Below are 19373 nucleotides of genomic sequence, written 5' to 3'. Positions count from 1 at the left end.
GAAGTGGACCTTCCAGTTTGCGTACCTTTTTCCTCCCGTCCCCCTTCGAGTTCTTCGGAAGTTTAAACAAGATGGTGGCACTGACCTGCTGGTGACTCCAGCTTGGCCCAGACGTCACTGGTACTCATATCTTTGGAGTCTCTCCATCGATACGCCGTTCCTGCTGTCTTAACGTCCGGACCTGTTGTCTCAAGGTTCTTACCTTTATGCAAGGTGTTCTTTGCACTCAGCCACCTTTGGTTCCACCGGTGGCTCCTTGGGATTTGGCTGTGGTCCAGAGAGCTCTCCAGGGACTGCCGTTTGAACCACTGGGCTCAGTGGACCTTAAATAGCTTACAGCTAAAACGATAATCCTTCTGGCCTTTGCTTCGGCCAGACGTGTTTCTGACTTAGGGGCTCTGTCCTGTAGACCCCCTTTTCTGATTTTTCATAGGAACAGGGCGGTGCTTCGCACTCGTCCTGGATTCCTTCCTAAAGTGGTATCAAGTTTCCACATCAACGAGGAAATCGTTGTGCCGGCTTTTAATTCACCTGATCTTTCAGTGGGTGAGGCCACTTTGGATGTTGTGTGGGCCTTAAGGATTTATGTTGACCGCACTAATTCGTTTAGGAAGTCTGACGCCTTGTTTGTCCTCTATGACTTCCGTAAAAAGGTTTGGCCTGCTTCAAAGCAAACTTTGGCAGGTTGGATTCGTATGGCAATTTCAGAAGCTTATCTTCATGAAGGCCTTCCGGTTCCATCCTCTGCGAGGGCTCATTCCACTAGGTCTGTGGGTCCTTCGTGGGCAGCTCGACGTGGTGCCTCTGCAGTCCAGATCTGCAAGGCTGCCACGTGGTCGTCTGTCCATACCTTTGTAAGGTATTACGCTTTTGACACCTTTGCCTCTCAGGATGCTTCCTTCGGGCGGCGGATTCTCCTTTCAGCACAGGAGCGTCCTCACCCTTAAAAGGACTGCTTTGGGACATCCCCAAGGTCTCCCTGTGGAGCCTATGGACCCTGAAGAAGAAGGAAATAGGAGTTATGGTAAGAACTTACCTTTGTTAACTTTCTTCGAAGTCCACAGGGCACCCACCCTGATGCACCTGGCTTAATCTGGGCAATATTTCTGGTAACCGGTTTCCCGTCTCCTCTGTGAGTGTGATTCTTGTGTGTACCAGTCTTTCTTCTCTCTTACTCCTCTGGCCTTTGGCTACTTACCAACTGAGGTGCCTCTGGCTCGGGGGCGGGGTATAGGGAGAATGGACCAGTGCATCCTGGGAGCTGAAAGCTTTAACTAGGTGGTGCCCGGGATCCAGATCCAACCTACACCCCAAGGTCTCACTGTGGACCCTATGGACTTCGAAGAAAGAAAGTTAAAGGTAAGTTCTTACTGTAACTCATTTTTTCAATATATCTTGACACTCACTTTTCTATATAACTATACTTTGTTTTTATTCAATATTTTGAATATTTTTGCCTAAATAATTTGGACACACCATTTTAATGAGTAAGAAATAAAGAATACATGTTACGATTTTTTTTTTTTTCCAGGGAACAAAGTAAACATAGGCAACAATGGACCCATGAAGTGCCTTACTGTAGAATAAAATCTTTCTTCGGTTAAATATATGGAATGTGTAGTTGATGAGGGGTGTTTTTCGTTTCTTTTTGTACACACCGGCCATTGCCAGCTTGTTTAATCCCAATATATCTGAAGCTAATATTCTATTCATTACTTAAATAACTATTATCAGGTTATACGTAACATAAATATATGAACTTCGCAAAGTGTTTAATCAGAATTATATACCTTTTTAAATCATTTGGATAATTTCCTTTCATAAAGATAACGATGCACACAAAATGTTATAAGTAGAATGTTTTTATATTTATCAAATCTATCTTCATAAAACAGTGTTTAAACTTAACAATACTAGACGAGAGAGAGAGAGAGAGAAAATGGCTGCTGTGAGAGATTATGTGGGGGGTTGTTGGAGCCCTTGTCCTATTGTTCAAACCGCATGGTCTCTGATCACAAACTCCATTTTGAATGTCACAAAACTCACATAATGTAACTTCTGTAAATCATATATCCATTAATGATCATAATTATAATAACTATAATAAACCTATCTGAAGTATACAACACCAAAACTGGGTAGAGTTACAACTATGATCACAAGACTAGTAATTCACAACTTCCATTGAATCAAGCACATGATTCAATGGGGAAACGTGGAGCACATGGAATTTCCTTTGTTCACACCACATGGAGGTAGCCATCTTTAACAAACTGCAGACTACCTTTCACACGGTAATTATTACTTATACCAAATCTATTTGAACTATAAAATCCCCAAACTATGATAGTACATAACTTCACAATACTATCACAATATGGCTAGCAATCCGCTACTCCCATGGGACCACAACCAGTAGCTGAATTCAACCTGAAATATTCACATTCCATACTACAATATTTCATTATATAATATTTCAGAAAGTATAAACTACTAAACAGTGTACATTACTTATAAACTTAGTACAATGTAATTGACCACTACCGAGTTACGGGTTCCTTCATCACCAGCTGATACCAAACAATTATATATCTACAGATTGCAATATTTTACCCAATTTTCATCTTAATCCTAAAAACACCAAGTTACAGTCAGATCACAGGAATACAACACACACTAAACCTATCTCTCTCAGACAGTGCTATTGTTAAAGCACATGGTGGATCGTATGAACGAACTACAGTGTCCATTAAACACATGTGAATAGACAAAGACTACATGATATCATCCACTGCTACATATTCTACATTACAGAGTCATCCATATAGCTTGCTGTTAGAAATTCATTAGAAATTCACTTCACTATTGAATGTTAACCCAGCCTTTTCCGATACTACAAATCAAACGTGTTACACATATATTCTACTACAGATTGATTGCTACATAAATCACTACAAACTATATAAGCTATAAACAGATTAATACAAACTTGTTACAAATACCCAAATAGGCTATCTAATGTACAGTTTACTTAGCCATTATGAGTAGATATCTCCCAGGCCTCCTGGGGAATGAAGCTGCATTTTGGCCTTCTGGGGGGGGGGGGGGGGGGGGGGGTTAGTCTGCTCTGCCTGTGTCTCTGGTGGCTCCTTGCAAGAATGTGTGTTTCTCCAAGTGTGTGTGCCTGCATCTGTGTGAGACCCCTTGTCTGATCTATGTGAGAATCCAACCGGTTTCCTATTACTCATGTCCAATCACCTGTGAGGAAGCTTCAAGAGGAAAAAGCCTCTTGCCGGGGGTATGCTGTGGAGTGTGAACACCTTAACAAATGCTAATTAGATTGTAGTTTTAGTTAGCCATCTCTATTGATATGCTGGAATAACCAGTTCTGTGTAAACTTGTTTTGGGGCCTGACTCTCTGGAATATATGAATGACACATATATATTTGATTCTAATTGTATAAGGAATTTTTATTGATTTTAATATACACACTGTAACAGTAGTGTTCACTCTAGGTCCGGTGCCGGGCAGTGCTCCGGACTTAGAGAAAGGGCACATCTGTGTGCGTCTACTGTGCGCGCCATGAAAGTGGGTGTGGCTAAGGAAAAGGGCGTGTCAAGACTCATCCCCTTTTCGTCACTCTTGGGGGGCGTGCCCGGCACTTAAGGACAAGCTGGGCCGCCCCCAAGCTCTGCTGTCAGTGTGAATGGATGCTGGGTGCATGCGTCTGTCATCCATTCACTGGCGGTGACCGTTACACCGCAGTTTTCCCCACCCGCAGGACACTGCGACCTGCAGGTGAGGACAGCACCCGCAGGCTGTTAGAAATAGGGCAAGGTGGGAACCTAGTGGGAACGCTAGATGTGTTACAAAAGCTCATTCAGTTGGAGAGAAGTTGGATGGACTGATAAAGTTGCTTAGGTGTATGGAGCACTGTTTTTAGTTGGACAGTTGGTTATGGTGCATACACATGGTCAGATTTCCCTGGTCGATTTGAACGATATCGATATATCGTTATCGTTCAACCCGACCAGTTTCTGGCCCCTTCAAATGACCGAACGATGGTCTATCGACCATTGTCCGTCCATGCAGGCCAGCCTGGCCGATATCGACCAGGTTAGCCTGTTTACTATAGGGACCCGCGATTGTTGATCACTGGTCGTTATAGTAGTTGGGGGGTTGATGCATGTGTTCGATATCGAATGACCAACACATGCCGGACAATCGGATAACTTCTCCAAGCCTGACCGTGTGTACCCTCGAGTAGTTTGATGAAAGTTGGTCTAGGATATGGTTTTACAAATCTCAGTATCACAAATTAAATAAGTAATACCACCTGTACATTATTTAACCACTTGCCTGGAGTGGTCATATCAGATATGTCAAAGGAGCCTGTCCTCGGCCGATGGAAGCTAATCTTCCAGCAGTTGCCGAACTCAGCCCACCCGACCAGCCCCTATGTTGCTGCGGAAACCTCTCCTCAATCCTGCAGCCCGGGCTCAGGGCTTCTCTTCTCTCCCTCTGTCAACAGTCAGTGCCAGAGGGCTTGGCGATCCTGCAGCATGGGTTCTCCCACTCATGAGCGATCCTTAAGTTGGGCATCCACTATACAATTTTCTGTCCGATATCTGTCCAGTCTGGCTGGTTGGAATATGAACCTGCTAATATATGGGAGCAAATGACAGTCGATCATATGGTTTTAACAACTGAAAAAAGGATCACATTTTTTTTCAAATCGGTTGAATTTGTGTATTTTAACCAATTTGTTTGAACAACCATTTTTGGCTATTTCCCAGTGTTTGTGAGCAAATGGACGATTGTCATTTGCTCCCATACATTACCAGGTTTTCATTCCAACCAGCCAGATTGGACAGAGATCTGACAGAAAATTGTATAGTGGATGCCCAGCTTTATGATTGCCCTCTGCAGCTAGTAGCTATTCTAGCAGGCTATTCAATTAGGGTCTTTTTCATTTCCTCCCGATACCTGTGTTAACGCCTGTCAAATGAACGTGTTAACACTGGTAATCGGGCAATAACACACTGAATCTGTGAAAAGTTCAGATTTGTGCGTAAACTGGCTGTTACCACCTAATAACAGCACAGTTATGAGACCCATAAAGAAATCCCCGTTAAGTTGGGCTAATTGAATAGCCCACGACGATCAATTAGCCAGCAGTAAATTACTGCGGCTAATGGAGTCTCCTCCTATGTGCAGTATAATGTTTAGATGGTTAAGGTTTTGATGTCTCTATACGTAGTTATATAAAAATGTGCCCAAAATTGTTTTTAAAATTATGTAAATAGTTAATTATCACTTATTCACAGTATAATTTTGTTATCAAATCTGATTTAAAAAATACACAAAGTAGGCAGCGTCTAAGAACACATATCAGGGAGTGTATTCAGCTTTCAATTCATTGCTACATGAAACTATAAATTCTTTTTCTCAGTTCTTAACATTGCTGCTAAAAGGGTCATTTTCACTTGGCTCTTTGAAGCATCAGAGCTCAGATGTTCAATCCATCAATTTGAGTATAATAGATAGTGTTCCCTCTAGCTCCGGCGAGAGGCAGGGTGCCGGAGCTAGAGAGGGCATGCCCGCGCCCGCCCGAGAAGGGGGCGTGGTCATCGGAAAAGGGGCGTGTCTATAAGACGCGTCCCCTTTTCGTCACTCTTGGGGGCGTGCCCGGCACTTACGGACACGCCTGGCAGCCCCCAAGCCCTGCAGACAGGGAGAATAGATGCCGGGCGAATGCGCCCGGCGTCTATTCTCCGGCGGTGACCGGGTCACCGCATGTTTCTCCACCCGCGGGACACTGCGTCCCGCGGGTGAGAACGGCTCCCGCAGGCTGTGAGGGCAGGGCGCTTTTTGCCCTCCTCCTGGAGGGCAGGGTGCTTTTTGCCCTCCAGAAGGAGGGCAGGGCGCCGCGCCCCGCTAAAACAGCCTAGCGGGAACGCTAAATAGAGATATTTTACTGTGATTGTTTATTTTTTAATTGTTATTTTGTGCTTCATTTGAAGACATGTTATTTATTTAAATATTCTTATGCTCCCAGGAGTTGTATTGATATTTTTGAAAGTTTATATATACTGATATTTGAGCCTTAAATAAAGGTGGTTTACACTCCCTGATATGTGTTCTTAGACGCTGCCTACTTTTTGTGTATTTCTTTATTGTTGGAAGTGTGGCAAAAACTTACTGTGGGCGTGCTGCAATCTACACAAGGAGGGGGGTTAACAGCACACCATTACTGGCGCTTGGGCTATCTCTTTTTTTAAACTTCCTGATTTAAAAAATCAACAATTTTGGGGACAGTTTTGGAAATGTTAGCCAGTTAAGTGGGTAAACTGTGACAGCCAGTACTGAATAAATCTGTTCACCAACTCGAAGTTCTGGAAAACAATTCCGGTTAGTGGTCCCTGAGGACTGGAGTTTGGAAACACTCATTACTAGAGTGTGTATTGCAATTGCTTGTAAATATTGAACGGGTAATATTTGGAAAGTTTTACCTCTTAAAAAAAACTAATCTACTTGGCTACTGTGAGTAAAACAGTCTGAAGATTGACACCTTGCTAATAGTAATCAAATATAACTTATATTTGTTTTAATAACCATTATTTTTAATCTACTGGGGGACACTGGAACCCACTGGGTGTCGATGGAGGTGTATTATGGACCATGGCACTATAAAACTTGAATAGTTTTGGACAGGGCCTAAAGACCTTCCTTTTTTTTATTTATTTATTTTCTTATTGTGGTGGTACTTTTTTTTTTTAAGGTTGTTGGCCAACCTGATGGATTACCTTTTTTATATATATTTTTTTTTTCTTAGAAGTTATCTTTTCTGCTTCTTAGGGCAGACTCATAGCTTGCCATGGTGGTAGTTGCAGAGCATGTCTGCACTGCAGGATTGTTTCTGGAGGGATCTATCGCAGCCGACACAGGCTTGTCTGGAAACCTGGGCGCTGCTGTTAACACAGCACACCGGAGACTTCCAGTAGCTGGCGAGTATAGTCCTGTTTTACGATAGAACATCCAATGAAAACCCCCTCTCCTCCCAACTTCACGGGACCCCGCATCACACATTACAAGGAGTGGGAAAGGCTTGGTCAACTAATGGGAACCAGAGCCTCCATAATGACAGTGGGGGCAGGGCTAGCGATGTCTGCCTGCGGGGACTGCTTGCTGTGTGATGAGAGAACTCTTAGACTGGCGTGCTGGTAAGTCTGCCAAATTTTCCCATCTCAGACACCAGAGTCCGCTTCGGTAGCAACCGCTCAGTTGGAAGCAGTAACTACCTGGATTGTTTAATGCTGTAATACAAGCTATTCTGTTGTGTCTGTGGGACTAGTGTCCGTTCTAGAGGGGCACGGGGGCAGGCCACTTAGCCAGCAAAAGGGCACTTGCGCGCCCCTATACATCACTGTGCAGCAAAAGGAATTCTGGTGCTCATGGACGTTAGGGATGCCTATCTTAACATTCCCATATGGGAGTCTCATCAATCTCTCCCAAGATTTGCGATTTTCATTATAAGGGCTTGACCCATGACCTTGGCTGTGACAATTGTCCCACACTTGGACAACCTACTTTATAACTGCACCCTCTCCAGCACTACTTTGGTTGCATGTTCGGCCAACTCCTCAAGTTTTGATTTCCCATGTTAGATCGTTAAAAGTCCAACGCTGGTTCCCTCTAAGTATGCATTGTCTGGACATAATTTCGAACACCTCTTGTGAAGGTCTTATTGCATCTAGACAAGACTTTATCCATTCAGTCCTTGATTCACTTCATTTTTTTTGTCCATAATTTGCATTTCGGGAAACTTGTCTACTCGTTTCATGCAGTCTAGTTTGGCAGATTCCATTTCAGGAACCTCTAGATTGGCCTCCTTTCCAAATGGAACAGTTCTCCTCTTCACCTTTCCCAGTGCATTTGTCTTCTGAAAAGGCTTTCCTTTCCTCCCTCTGGTGGCTGGATGTGAGCTTGGACAAATTCACAATCTGGATCTGGACTCTGGTAACCACAGATCCCAGTCTCAGGGAATGGTACATGGTGGTTCAGTAATTTTACTTCAAGGAACTTTGGAAAGTCCAAAAACAACTTTTCATATAAATGTACAAGAGCTCAGGGCAATTTTGAGAGCCTTGACCACTGCTCAGTGCTATCTTCAAAGGAGTCCTGTGAAGATAGTCAGACACCACCAACAGGGTACGAGAACTTCTCTGGCCTTGAAGGAGGCAATAAATATTATGAAGTGGATGCCATCTTTATTCCCAAAGTTGGAAATTGGGATGCCAATTACCTTAGCCATCAGGATCTCCATCCCGGTGATTGGTCCATTCATTCAGGTGCTTTAAGACAGATGGGGTTTACATCAACATGGTGTCTTAACCACAAGGTAAATCCTTATTGCTCCAGAACCAGAGATTCTGCTTCTCTTCTGGCCCAACGCCTTTGTGGTTCCATGGGACTTTTCCTCTTACCGCTAATTTTGGTGGCTCCAGATTGGCCACAGTGGACATGGACCTCCGGGGACTTCTGGAGGATGTTCAGTGTTGCCTTCTTTTTTATCCTGATGTGCTCGCTAAAGGTCCATTTGTACAATCTGAATTTAGATTTGGAGGGGGGGGGAGGAGAGATCTGAGGAAATGACTGACGACTCGCCGGAGCATGTTCCGCATCATGTGTCTACACTGGATGATATGAACGATTTGTTGTTCCGATGCGTCGGAATTTGCCAAATAGTTTGATATCGTCTAGTGTGTAGTGGCCTTGACTATTAACCAAATTTAGGCAGAAAATCTTGTGTACTAATGTGTCCTTTCCTACTGTTGCTTTAGTCATGACAAATAGCAAGGTCCCCTAGGACTCAACCTTACCAATCAACTTTTATTACTCAAAATGTCTTATTCACATAAACAAGGTTACTGGGAGCGACAAAACTACATTACCTTTTATACTGATGATTTTGATAGGACATTTGTACATCTGTGTGCGACTGAGTCTGAATCTTGGTAAAAACAAGGCTTTGATGCGAGTGGCTGTAGCTTTTCCTTACGTCTAGTTCTGTTGTACTTCATCTGCAAATTTATATGCGTGTAAAACCAGTTATTTTACCATTAAAATTAGTCTAGCAAATCTGGTACACTGAGTGGCTTTTCACTGCGTCTGGTACGTTACTCTTCTTGGAACGTTTGTAGCGCCTCGAGCGTGCAACATATGGCATACGGACAGCCATAAGTGAGCACACATCTTTGAGGCTTCATACAACATTTCAATAAGTAGGGAGGTAGAGACTGTTGCAAGGTTACAAAGAACACAGGGCTGGTTCAATACTGAAGAATAACTGGCCATACACTAGTACGACCAGCATAAGATAAGATTCAGCATAAGATAAGATTCATCTTACGATTTCTCTTGAACTCCCTGGCAGTCCCGGCCACACGATTGACACACGATGTACATACGATCTCATGATACGATCCGTCTGCAGTTTAGGAGGGAAAGTTATTGAAAGAACACACTTCTTCAAAATGTCACTGAAATTACACTGGTTGGATGCACGATGCATCGCATGCACAAACACAATCTGCATACGATAACGATAGATATGATGGACTGCACATCTGATCATACGATACAATACGTTTTAAGCGCGCATAAGATTGTAACCCACCTTAAAAAATATAAAAAAAATACACAATTTCCACACGATTCATCGTACGACGTGTCGAAAATCGAGCGATCGGCCCGAAATGGCACTAGTGTATCGCCAGCATTCAGAATCTGCTTTGAGTTAATGCAGGGAACCTTCCAGCTGCTTCCAATTCTAATTGAATCTGCTCAAACCAGGGCCTCTGGCATTTATCTTGTTAGAGCAGACTGCACAAACTATATTCTGTAATGTAGATAGTGTCATTTATATGTTTAATAATGGAAGTGCACATCTGATGAAGTGTTTACAGCTTTTAATATGGTATTATTGTTTTTGCAGTTGTGAAATTCCCATCTAGAAAAACATCAAAGAAGATGGTACAAGGTACTATAACAAGATTATTTTTGTTGAGTTTGTTTTTGTTTCTGCAAGAATAGCATTGTTGGTGGTAAAATGGGTTTTTTATATGGATCAATAATTACTCTTGGATTACAATTAAGTTTTGTATCTAACTTCTCTCCAAATGTGTTTTTTCCTCTAACACACTCAGCTCGGTTACCCTTCAAACGCCTGAATCCTGTTCCCAGGGACGAAGAAGGAATCCCTCAAGGGAAGAAATCAAACATTGGCTACAAAGTCTCCCCTCTTCATATTTCTCCCTGTGACTTAACTCTGGATGATATGGAAAATGGATGTCAAATGGAAACTGAGGAGGTGTATTCTTTTCCAAAAGCAATAGGAGGGAGGGGACCACTGGACCTTTACATCAAAAAAACATCAAAACCTTGCAATGTGCCCCCTGATGTCATGATTGACTTAACAGACTCAAATAGTGGACTTGACCATCCTCCATTAAATAGACCAGACCAAACATTTTCACCAAATGGAACAGTTAGTGACCCAATCAGCTCTTTGACATCAACACAAACTGACAAAGTTTCTACCGAACTTGAGAGTTTGAAAAGGGCAAATAATATAAGCCATACATATAGTGTGTCTGAACCACATGTCATTGATGGGACGAAGGAATTTACTCATCCTGTTGCAGTGCTTTCATTAACAGCACCTGACAGTAGTGCACCAATGACTTCTCCAGTGAAGGATATCACAGAAGACACATACTTATCTGCAGAGGAAAGATCTGCTGCTTCTTCCTCCAGCTCTCCAGTTTCAGCCAGTTCCCCTGAAGCTCAGTCGGGGACTAAGTTAAAGAACACCACTAATTTATCGCCAATTCACATTCATAAAGTAAGTGTGCATGTGATACCACCCTATTCTGGTATCTTAATAGACAAAATGCTAGAAAAGTGTTCAAACTGTCATTTTTATGTTTTTGTTTATTATATGGGGAAAATATGCTACTAGGTTCTATAGAGAAACAGCGGAGGATGTTCTTTGGCTGTAAACTAAGAAGAATGAAGTCTATGAATTCACTGGAGACTAACCTCATGACTATAGGTGCATACACATACGAGTTTTTTAACGATTATAGATAACTATATCGTTCAATCGTTAAAAAATCGTTCACTTTCTGAGTTGAAACGATTATCGTTCATGCGCCTTCACGTTTGTAGTTCAGTCAGACTGACCAACTAAACTCTTTTCAGTAAGGGAATATGCAAAAATCGTTTGTAGTTCAAAAAAATCGTTCATTACATTTAGCAAACGAATGATTTTAGTAAACTATTTTCGTTCATTTTTCCCTTGAATAAATGAACGAAAATTGTTTACTAAAATTGTTCATTTACTAAATCGTGTGTTATCATGCTTATGTCATGAATCATAGGGGTGTTTTGATGACTGCGTTCTGTCTGTTTCGCTGGCAACTCGTGGCCAGGTGCGCACAATAATCTGCAAAATTAGGTTACCATAATTAGCTGTGATGTGTGCAGCCACACAATCATGACCACATCACTGCAGATTAAATACTCGCTGTGGAATATTAAACCCTCAAAATTAATATGCGTTAACCAGTACAGGTATAGTTTGTTTGGGGCAATAACCAGGTACAGACAAGCCTGCTCTTTTGCTTTGCTTCCATTAGAGCTAATAGATTTTGTCTTTATGCATTACTTTTGTGTGTGCATGTAAAATTTTAAGGAGATGCTTATTGTTTTTTTTTTTTTTCTTCTGTTAATGCTGTAATTATTTTTTTGAAACTTGCAGTCAATGTTGGCTATAGTTAAGTTAACCAACCCCACTCCTTTTCCATCAATCATTTCTTTATTTTTTTCTGAGTAAAATTAAAGGCTTTTTCTATTATCAGTGTACCACTTACTGCAATACATAAAGATGCGTGGTTAATATACAATGTTGCTTTTTATACTGTACTGGAATATTGTTATATTTGCTGTGATTGTCGACTTGTTGCTGTTGTACTTGATGTATTTTGAACTAGGCTTGAACTCGCCAAACAAATAACTTGGTAGTATTAACTGTTTCATAGAACGTGCATTTGATACAACTATTTTCATATATACAGTATGTTCAAAAGGCCTTCCATTGCTTGATAGTATTTAAGGATTAATCAATGGCAAAACCTCCTCACTACAGATCCTCACTAGCAAAGGTATTCAATTATATTAATCTCTTTCATCCATAGGTGACACAGGCTGTCAAAACGGTTAAGTTCCTTCTACCAGCAGCCCAGGCTCCCTCTCTCCTATATCCCAGCCTCAGGCTCCAGTTTACATTCGGTGCCTGCAAGGAGTGGGCACTGTTTTACACAGCTCTAAAGTTTTTTTTTAAGTTTTTTTTTTTTATTGTCTTCTTTTGAGTAGTCAGTAGGACTCTCTCACCGCTGCTCCGGCAAACCCCAGCGCCAACCGCAAAAGCACTGGCAACTGGGTCAGTGACCTCGGCCGGGGCTCCACAGCGCATAACAAGGGAGCCACAGCCAGACGTAGTGGAGAGCAGGTGAGGCGGCTTCCTGGTATCGGGGAGCCGCACACATCGCGGCAGTCACCGCCAGGGAGGGAGACCACCAGTGGTGCTGGTAGTGGGGGCCCAGGTTATATTCGCATCTCCCACCAGGGCACTCGGGCAACAGGGCACTACATTGTGGTGGCCATCGCCCTGGGGTCCATGCCAGAAAGGGGAGGCATGCTTTCCCTGTTAGCCTCTCCACTGCACCTTGGTGTGTTTTCTCTGCAGGCATTCCGCCACAGGTCTTGCTCCTACACTCTCCTTGAAACGCTAGGCAGTCATTTTCTACTTCGCATGCCACTGCACCTCTGCATGGGCTTCATGTCTCCCTGTATACCTCACCCTTGGTTGTCAGGTTATACATACAGCTCCTTCCTCCCCTGTTGGGGTTAGATTGTTAAGTACTTTCTGCACATATATAGTGTTCCCTCTAGCTCCAGCGGCAGGCTGGGCGCCGGAGCCAGAGAGGGCAATCTAGTGCTCGCGTCCGAAAAGGGGGCGTGGTCATGAAAAGGGGGCATGTCTATAAGACGCGTCCCCTTTTCGTCATGCTTGGGGGCGTGCCCGGCGCTTACGGACATGCCGGGCAGCCCCCAAGCGCTGCAGAAAGGGAGAATAGATGCCGGGCGCATGCGCCCGGCGTCTATTCTCCGGCGGTGACAGGGTCACCGTATGTTTCTCCACCAGCGGGACACTGCGTCCCACGGGTGAGAACGGCTCCCTCAGGCTGCGAGGGCAGGGTGCTTTTTGCCCTCCTCCTGGAGGGCAGGGTGCTTTTTGCCCTCCAGAAGGAGGGCAGGGCGCCGCGCCCCGCTAAAACAGCCTAGCGGGAACGCTACATATATACTTGCATTGTACAGTCCGGTGCATAAATATTGGGAAATTGACAGAATTTTCATATTTTGGCCTCTATTCACCACCACAATGGCTATGAAACAAACAAGATGAGCTTTAACTGCAGACTTCCAGATTTAATTTGAGGGTAATTACATCCAAATCAGGTGAACGTGTAGGAATTACAACGGTTTCTATATGTGCCTCCCACTTTTTAAGGGGCCAAAAGTAATGGGACAAACTAAACAATCCTAAATCTAACTTTCACTTTTTAATACTTTGTTGCAAATCCTTTGCAGGCATAGACATCACCAGATGCTGGGGTTCATCCCTGGTGATGCTCTGCCAGGCCTCTACTGCAAATGTCTTCAGTTCCTGCTTGTTCTGGGGCATTTTCCCTTCAGTTTTGTCTTCATCAAGTGAAATGCATGCTCAATCGGATTCAGGTCAGGGGATTGACTTGGCCATTGCATAAGATTCCACTTTATAGCCTTAAAAAACTCTTTGGTTGCTTTTGCAGTATGCTTCGGGTCATTGTCCATCTGCACTGTGAAGCACCGTCCAATGAATTCTGAAGCATTTGACTGAATATGAGCATATAATATTGCCCGAAACACTAATGAATTAATTCTGCTTCTTTTGTCGGCAGTCACATCATCAATAAATACAAGGGAACCTGTTCCATTGGCAGCCATACATGCCCACGCCATGACACTACCACCACCATGCTTCACTGATGAGGTGGTATGTTTTGGATCATGAGCAGTTCCTTTCCTTCTCCATACTCTTCTCTTCCCATCACTCTGGTACAAGTTGATCTTTGTCTCATCTGTCCATAGGATGTTGTTCCAGAACTGTAATGGCTTTTTTAGATGTTTGGCAAACTCTAATCTGGTCTTCCTGTTTTTGTGGCTCACCAATGGTTTACATCTTGTGGTTAACCCTCTATATTCACTCTTGTGAAGTCTTCTCTTGATTGTTGACTTTGACACATATACACCTACCTCCTGGAGAGTGTTGTTGATTTGGCCAACTGTTGTGAAGGGGTTTTTCTTCACCAGGGAAATAATTCTTCTGTCATCCACCACAGTTGTTTAACGTGGTCTTCCGGGTCTTTTGGTGTTGCTGAGCTCTCCGGTTCGTTCTTTCTTTTTCAGAATGTTCCAAACAGTTGATTTGGCCGCACCTAATGTTTTTGCTAGCTCTCTGATGGGTTTGTTTTGATTTTTCAGCCTAATGATGACTTTGCTTTACTGATAGTGACAGCTCTTTGGATCTCATATTGAGGCGACAGCAACTGATTCCAAATGCAAAGGTCACACCTAGAATCAACTCCAGACCTTTTACCTGCTAATTGATAATGAAATAACGAGGGAATAGCCCACACCTGTCCATGAAATAGCTTTTGAGTTGATAGTCCCAGTACTTTTGGCCCCTTAAAAAGTGGGAGGCACATATAGAAACCGTTGTAATTCCTACACCGATCATCTGATTTGGATGGAATTACCCTCAAATTAAATCTGAAAGTCTGCAGTTAAAGCACATCTTGTTTGTTTAATTTCAAAGCCATTGTGGTGGTGAATAGAGGCCAAAATATGAAAATTCTGTCAATGTCCCAATATTTATGCACCTGACTGTATGTTCTTTGTGCATGTAGGTAAGTGAAGAGTATTTTCTTGTATTTCTGAATTACTGGAGTCGATTCAATTGAATGCGAATTAAATAGCGCCAGGAAGGAGCTTTCACAGGTAATGTTGCAGTTAATCAGCTCACATCCCCCAGGCCCTCTTCCCCTGCTAGTCTGTCTACAGGTGCAGGCCAGGTCGCCAGTGTTCTAATTGCTCAGGGTGATTCGCAACAGTCTGCCACAGAACCACCATGGTTCCATTTGTTCTCTCAATCTGTGCAGGGGTTGGCACAATTGTCGATCTCTCCCAACAGGTGCTAGACAAGGACCGTTCATGTCTCGTCCTCTGAGATTTCCTTAGATCACGAGGATGGTTAGTGTTCACTCTAGCTCCGGCGGCAGGCAGGGCGTACAAAAAGGGGGCGTGGCCATTGAAAAGGGGACGTCTATAAGACGCTGCCCCTTTTTGCCACTCTTGGGGGCGTGTCCGGCACTTACGGACACGCCGGGCAGCCCCTAAGCACTGCAGACAGGGAGAATAGATGCCGGGCGCATGCGGGGTCACCGCACACTTCTCCACCCGCGGGACACTGCGACCCGCGGGTGAAGACTGCACGCTGTGAGGGCAGGGCGCTTTTTGTTCTCCTTCTGGAGGGCAGGGTGCTTTTTGCCCTCCAGAAGGATGGCAGGGCGCTGCGCCCCGCTAAAACAGCCTAGCGGGAACGCTAGGTGGATGTTGAGGCCTGATTAATGACTGACCAGACATCTGTCAGAAACCCCGGTATTTAAGTCAGAAGAAGTTGGTTGCTAAGTTCCTTTCCTCTAAGCGACTTCAGAACCTGCTACTGACTAAAGCCATCGGACGAGGGGCGGATTCCCTTTAAGAGGGTCTCCATTGTGGAGACCAGAACAGAGTTGTTGTCTATGGTGGATTATATCAGGGAAGCAGGCTCCTATCTTGAGGGAGGTGGATCTGGCGCGATGATGCAGTCTGTAAGAAGGCACTTGAAGCGCTCCCTTTTTGGGGGAGGTTATTTTTGGGCCAGAGTTGGACAAAATTGTGGCTACGGTAGCGTCATCCAAGACTGCTTACCTTCCCTCTGCGGCAGCCCCAGGACTTTTTGCTCTTTTCGTCCACAAGGTAAGGCCAAGGGTCAGTTTTTCTACAGGTTCCAGGGTTCTTCCACTAAGGCCTCCCAAGTCAAAGAGGAAAACAGACATCCTTCTACAACGCCGACCGACAAGCCTGCTGCATGACAGGGTGGCCCCCCATCTAGGGGACCCCAGCATGGAAGGCCGGCTTCTGCTTTTCTCCGATACTCTGATGTTGGCCATGATGGATGCCTGGGTAAAGTGGTGGTTTCACAAGGCTACACCCTCACCATTTAGAAACGTCCTCCAGCCCAATTTTTTTTGTGCAGGCCTTCCAGCAGATCCAATAAAACCAGAGCACTGTGGGAGATCCATTTGTCTCTCTGGCCTCAAGTCGTCATCCCAGAGGGGCACAGATTTCTATGCCAACCTATTCCTGATCAGAAGCCGGATGGCTTGTTCCGACCCATCCTCAGCGGGTACCTTCAGGTTGCCAAGTTCCGCATGGAGTCTCTGCGCTCTATCATTATGGCTCTAAAACCAGGGGACTACTTGGCCTCCCTTGATGCCTATTTACATGTTCCAATAAGGATCAGTAGCCAGCACTTCCTCAGGTTTGCTGTATGGGAGGAACATTTTTCAATTCAGGTATTGCCATTTAGACTTTACTCGTGTTTTTATGAAGGTCACTGGCAGCACATCTCCGATGCAGGGGGGTCAGAATACTGCCCTCTCTTGACGATCTGGTCCAGTCCCCAGACATGCTAAGGGATCACATCCGTCTCTGTAGACCTACTCCAGTCTTACGGGTGGATCATCAATTGGCGAACATCTCAGGAGATGTTATATTTTGGGGCCTTACTGGATTTCAGGCTTTCCTTCTACTGGACAAACTCCGGTCCTTGCATTCCAAAATTCACACATTCTTGTGGCGTATGCCCAGTTTCATTCACATCCTTTACAAATGGAGATTCTGGCCCGGTGGAACAAATCCCATCTACATCTCAAGTCTCAGATGATCTCTCATTCCCTCTTGTCATGGCTCTACCTGTCCCACCTGGACAAGGGCTGCCCCTTTTGGATCCAGAAATGGTTCCTGCTCACCCCCATCAAGTCTTTGGGGTTGGGAGGTGGTGACATGTCAGCAGATATTTCAGGTTCTTGGACAGCTCAGGAGATCCGTTCATTAATATTCTGGAACTCTGAGCGGTTTACAGACCTCTTTGTGTAGCACAGCCCCTACTCCAGCGTTTGCCAGTAAAGTTGCAGTCCGACAACGTGGCAGTTGTCTCCTACATAAACCATCAGGGTGGCAGTGGCGGCGCCATAAGAGGTGTGTTGCGTTCTACAGTGGGCAGAGCATCATTCGGTCAGCAGTTTTCATACCCAGTGTCCAAAATTGGGAGGCGGACTTTCTAAGCCGCCAGGACGTTCACTTGGGCGAGTGGGCCCTACATCGAGATTTCTATCAGCTTCTGCTTGGGCCTATGAGACACCGACATGACACCTTGACACAACCACAAACTACCATGATACTACTCACACACCAGGTATCCGGGAGCTCTTGGTTTGGTGGTCCTTCCCACACATGTACGTCTTCCCTCCAATCTCAAAGATTCTGCAAGTCATTTGCAAATTGGAGGTCTGCATCGTTATCCTCGTGGCTCCGGATTGGCCGTGCAGAGCTTTGTATGCGGATCTTCTGGGCCACTCCATCGATGCTCCACTGAGTCTTCCCCTCAGGCCCGAACTCCTGTCTCGGGGCCCTGTGCTTCCATCTGGATCTGGCTCATCTCACTTTGACAGGGTAGCTCTTGAGACATCCGTCCTGAGAGCTAAGGGTTTCTCACGGTTGATCGTTCGTACCATTTTTAATCCCCTTTAAACCTTTCTCTGCCAGGAATTATTGCCGGGTATGAAAAAATTACTTTTGACTAATGTTTGGCTTGAGATTTCAATCCCAGATCCTTCCATCTGTCACTTATCATATCTTTCCTACAGATGGGTCTGGATTTGTGCCTCTGACGAAGTTTCAGGTCTTAGCTCTTTTGGTACTCTTCCAGCGGCAGATTGCCTGTTGACGGGTGTAATGACTTTTCTACAGGGTGTCCTATGTAGGCTCCGTGGAGGTTTGAGCCTTTGGACACTGGAGATATCCGATGGCTTACTTGGGAGGCTATCTTCCTCCTTGCCATCGCAACGACCTGTCGAGTTTCTGACTTGAGCACATTGTCCTGTTGCTCGCCTTTTCTAATTTTCCCTCGGACTGGGCTGTCCTTGATTAAGTTACCTCCCTAAGGTAGTTTTCCGATTTCACCTCAACCAGTACATTATGCATTATGGTTCCAAGTACCGGACTCTTTTCCGGAGCTCTTAATTTAAGTAGTCATTTACATATGATGTGGTATCTGTGGTCGACTGCAGTCATCCCTGAAAATCAAAAGTAATTAACTGTCAATATCAAAAAGACATGGTTTTAGATATGTTTAGACACGCTTTAGAGGTACTAATATTTAAATAAATTATTATGATTGCCAGCAGACTTATCAAAATAGACCCTACACACTTTATTTTTTTTTACTATTTTTTTTTTATTTTTTTTTGTTTTGTTTCAGATTACTGTAAATAAGCAGTCTACAGAAAAGAAAAAGTTAAATGTAAGTTGATTATCATATCTGCAAGCTTTTGATTATATTCTGTAAATGTTTTGCTTAGTGCCACCAACTCATTCTCTGCATAGGAATATAGTTATACTTTGTGCTCTTTCATTGCATTTTCACTTGCTATTTATATTTTTTTCTTCTCCCATTTATTGGATTGGAACAAAATATAACTTAAGTGGTGTATACTTAACATTGACAGTAACTTTCTACATTATCCACTGGGGGACACTTGTGTTACACTGGGGTAAAGCCAGTGGAGAGTGGTGCCTTGCAATTTAAAACTGAAGTTTTGCAACTGTCTCCTCCCTCCTCTATACCCCACCTGATTTAGTTTAGTTTAAGTACCCGATGGAGCCGGGCATTATTTCAGATTTCTCTAGCAGCCTGGAAGATTTGACTTTTATTTCTAATGCTGGCCATACACTCTGCAATTATCGGGACGATCCGCCCGATATCGGCGGATCGCTGTGATAATTGCAGCGTGTATGCGGGCGACCGAGGGTTACATATTGCTCGGTCGGGCATGCTGGATTATCCAGCATGCCCGTCCGATGCGATATTTACCCGGGAAAC

General features: G+C 44.1%; 1 protein-coding gene across 1 annotated transcript in view; it reads left to right on the top strand.

Moving 5' to 3' along the window:
* The window catches only part of CHAF1A (chromatin assembly factor 1 subunit A), a gene marked incomplete at its 3' end in the record, with an annotated part of 210162 nt that overhangs the window by 47039 nt on the left and 143750 nt on the right, over positions 1-19373 (top strand). The window contains exons 2-4 of the mRNA XM_088444069.1: positions 9999-10043; positions 10210-10907; positions 18753-18794. Coding sequence (XP_088300195.1) covers positions 9999-10043; positions 10210-10907; positions 18753-18794 — 785 coding nt within the window. The remainder of the gene's footprint in view (positions 1-9998; positions 10044-10209; positions 10908-18752; positions 18795-19373) is intronic.

Source organism: Taudactylus pleione, unplaced genomic scaffold, assembly GCF_031769625.1.
Source record: "Taudactylus pleione unplaced genomic scaffold, aTauple2 ptg000347l, whole genome shotgun sequence".
Classification (NCBI taxonomy): domain Eukaryota; kingdom Metazoa; phylum Chordata; class Amphibia; order Anura; family Myobatrachidae; genus Taudactylus; species Taudactylus pleione.
Note: the sequence above shows the minus strand (reverse complement) of the source record. Positions and strands in the feature narration are given on the sequence as shown.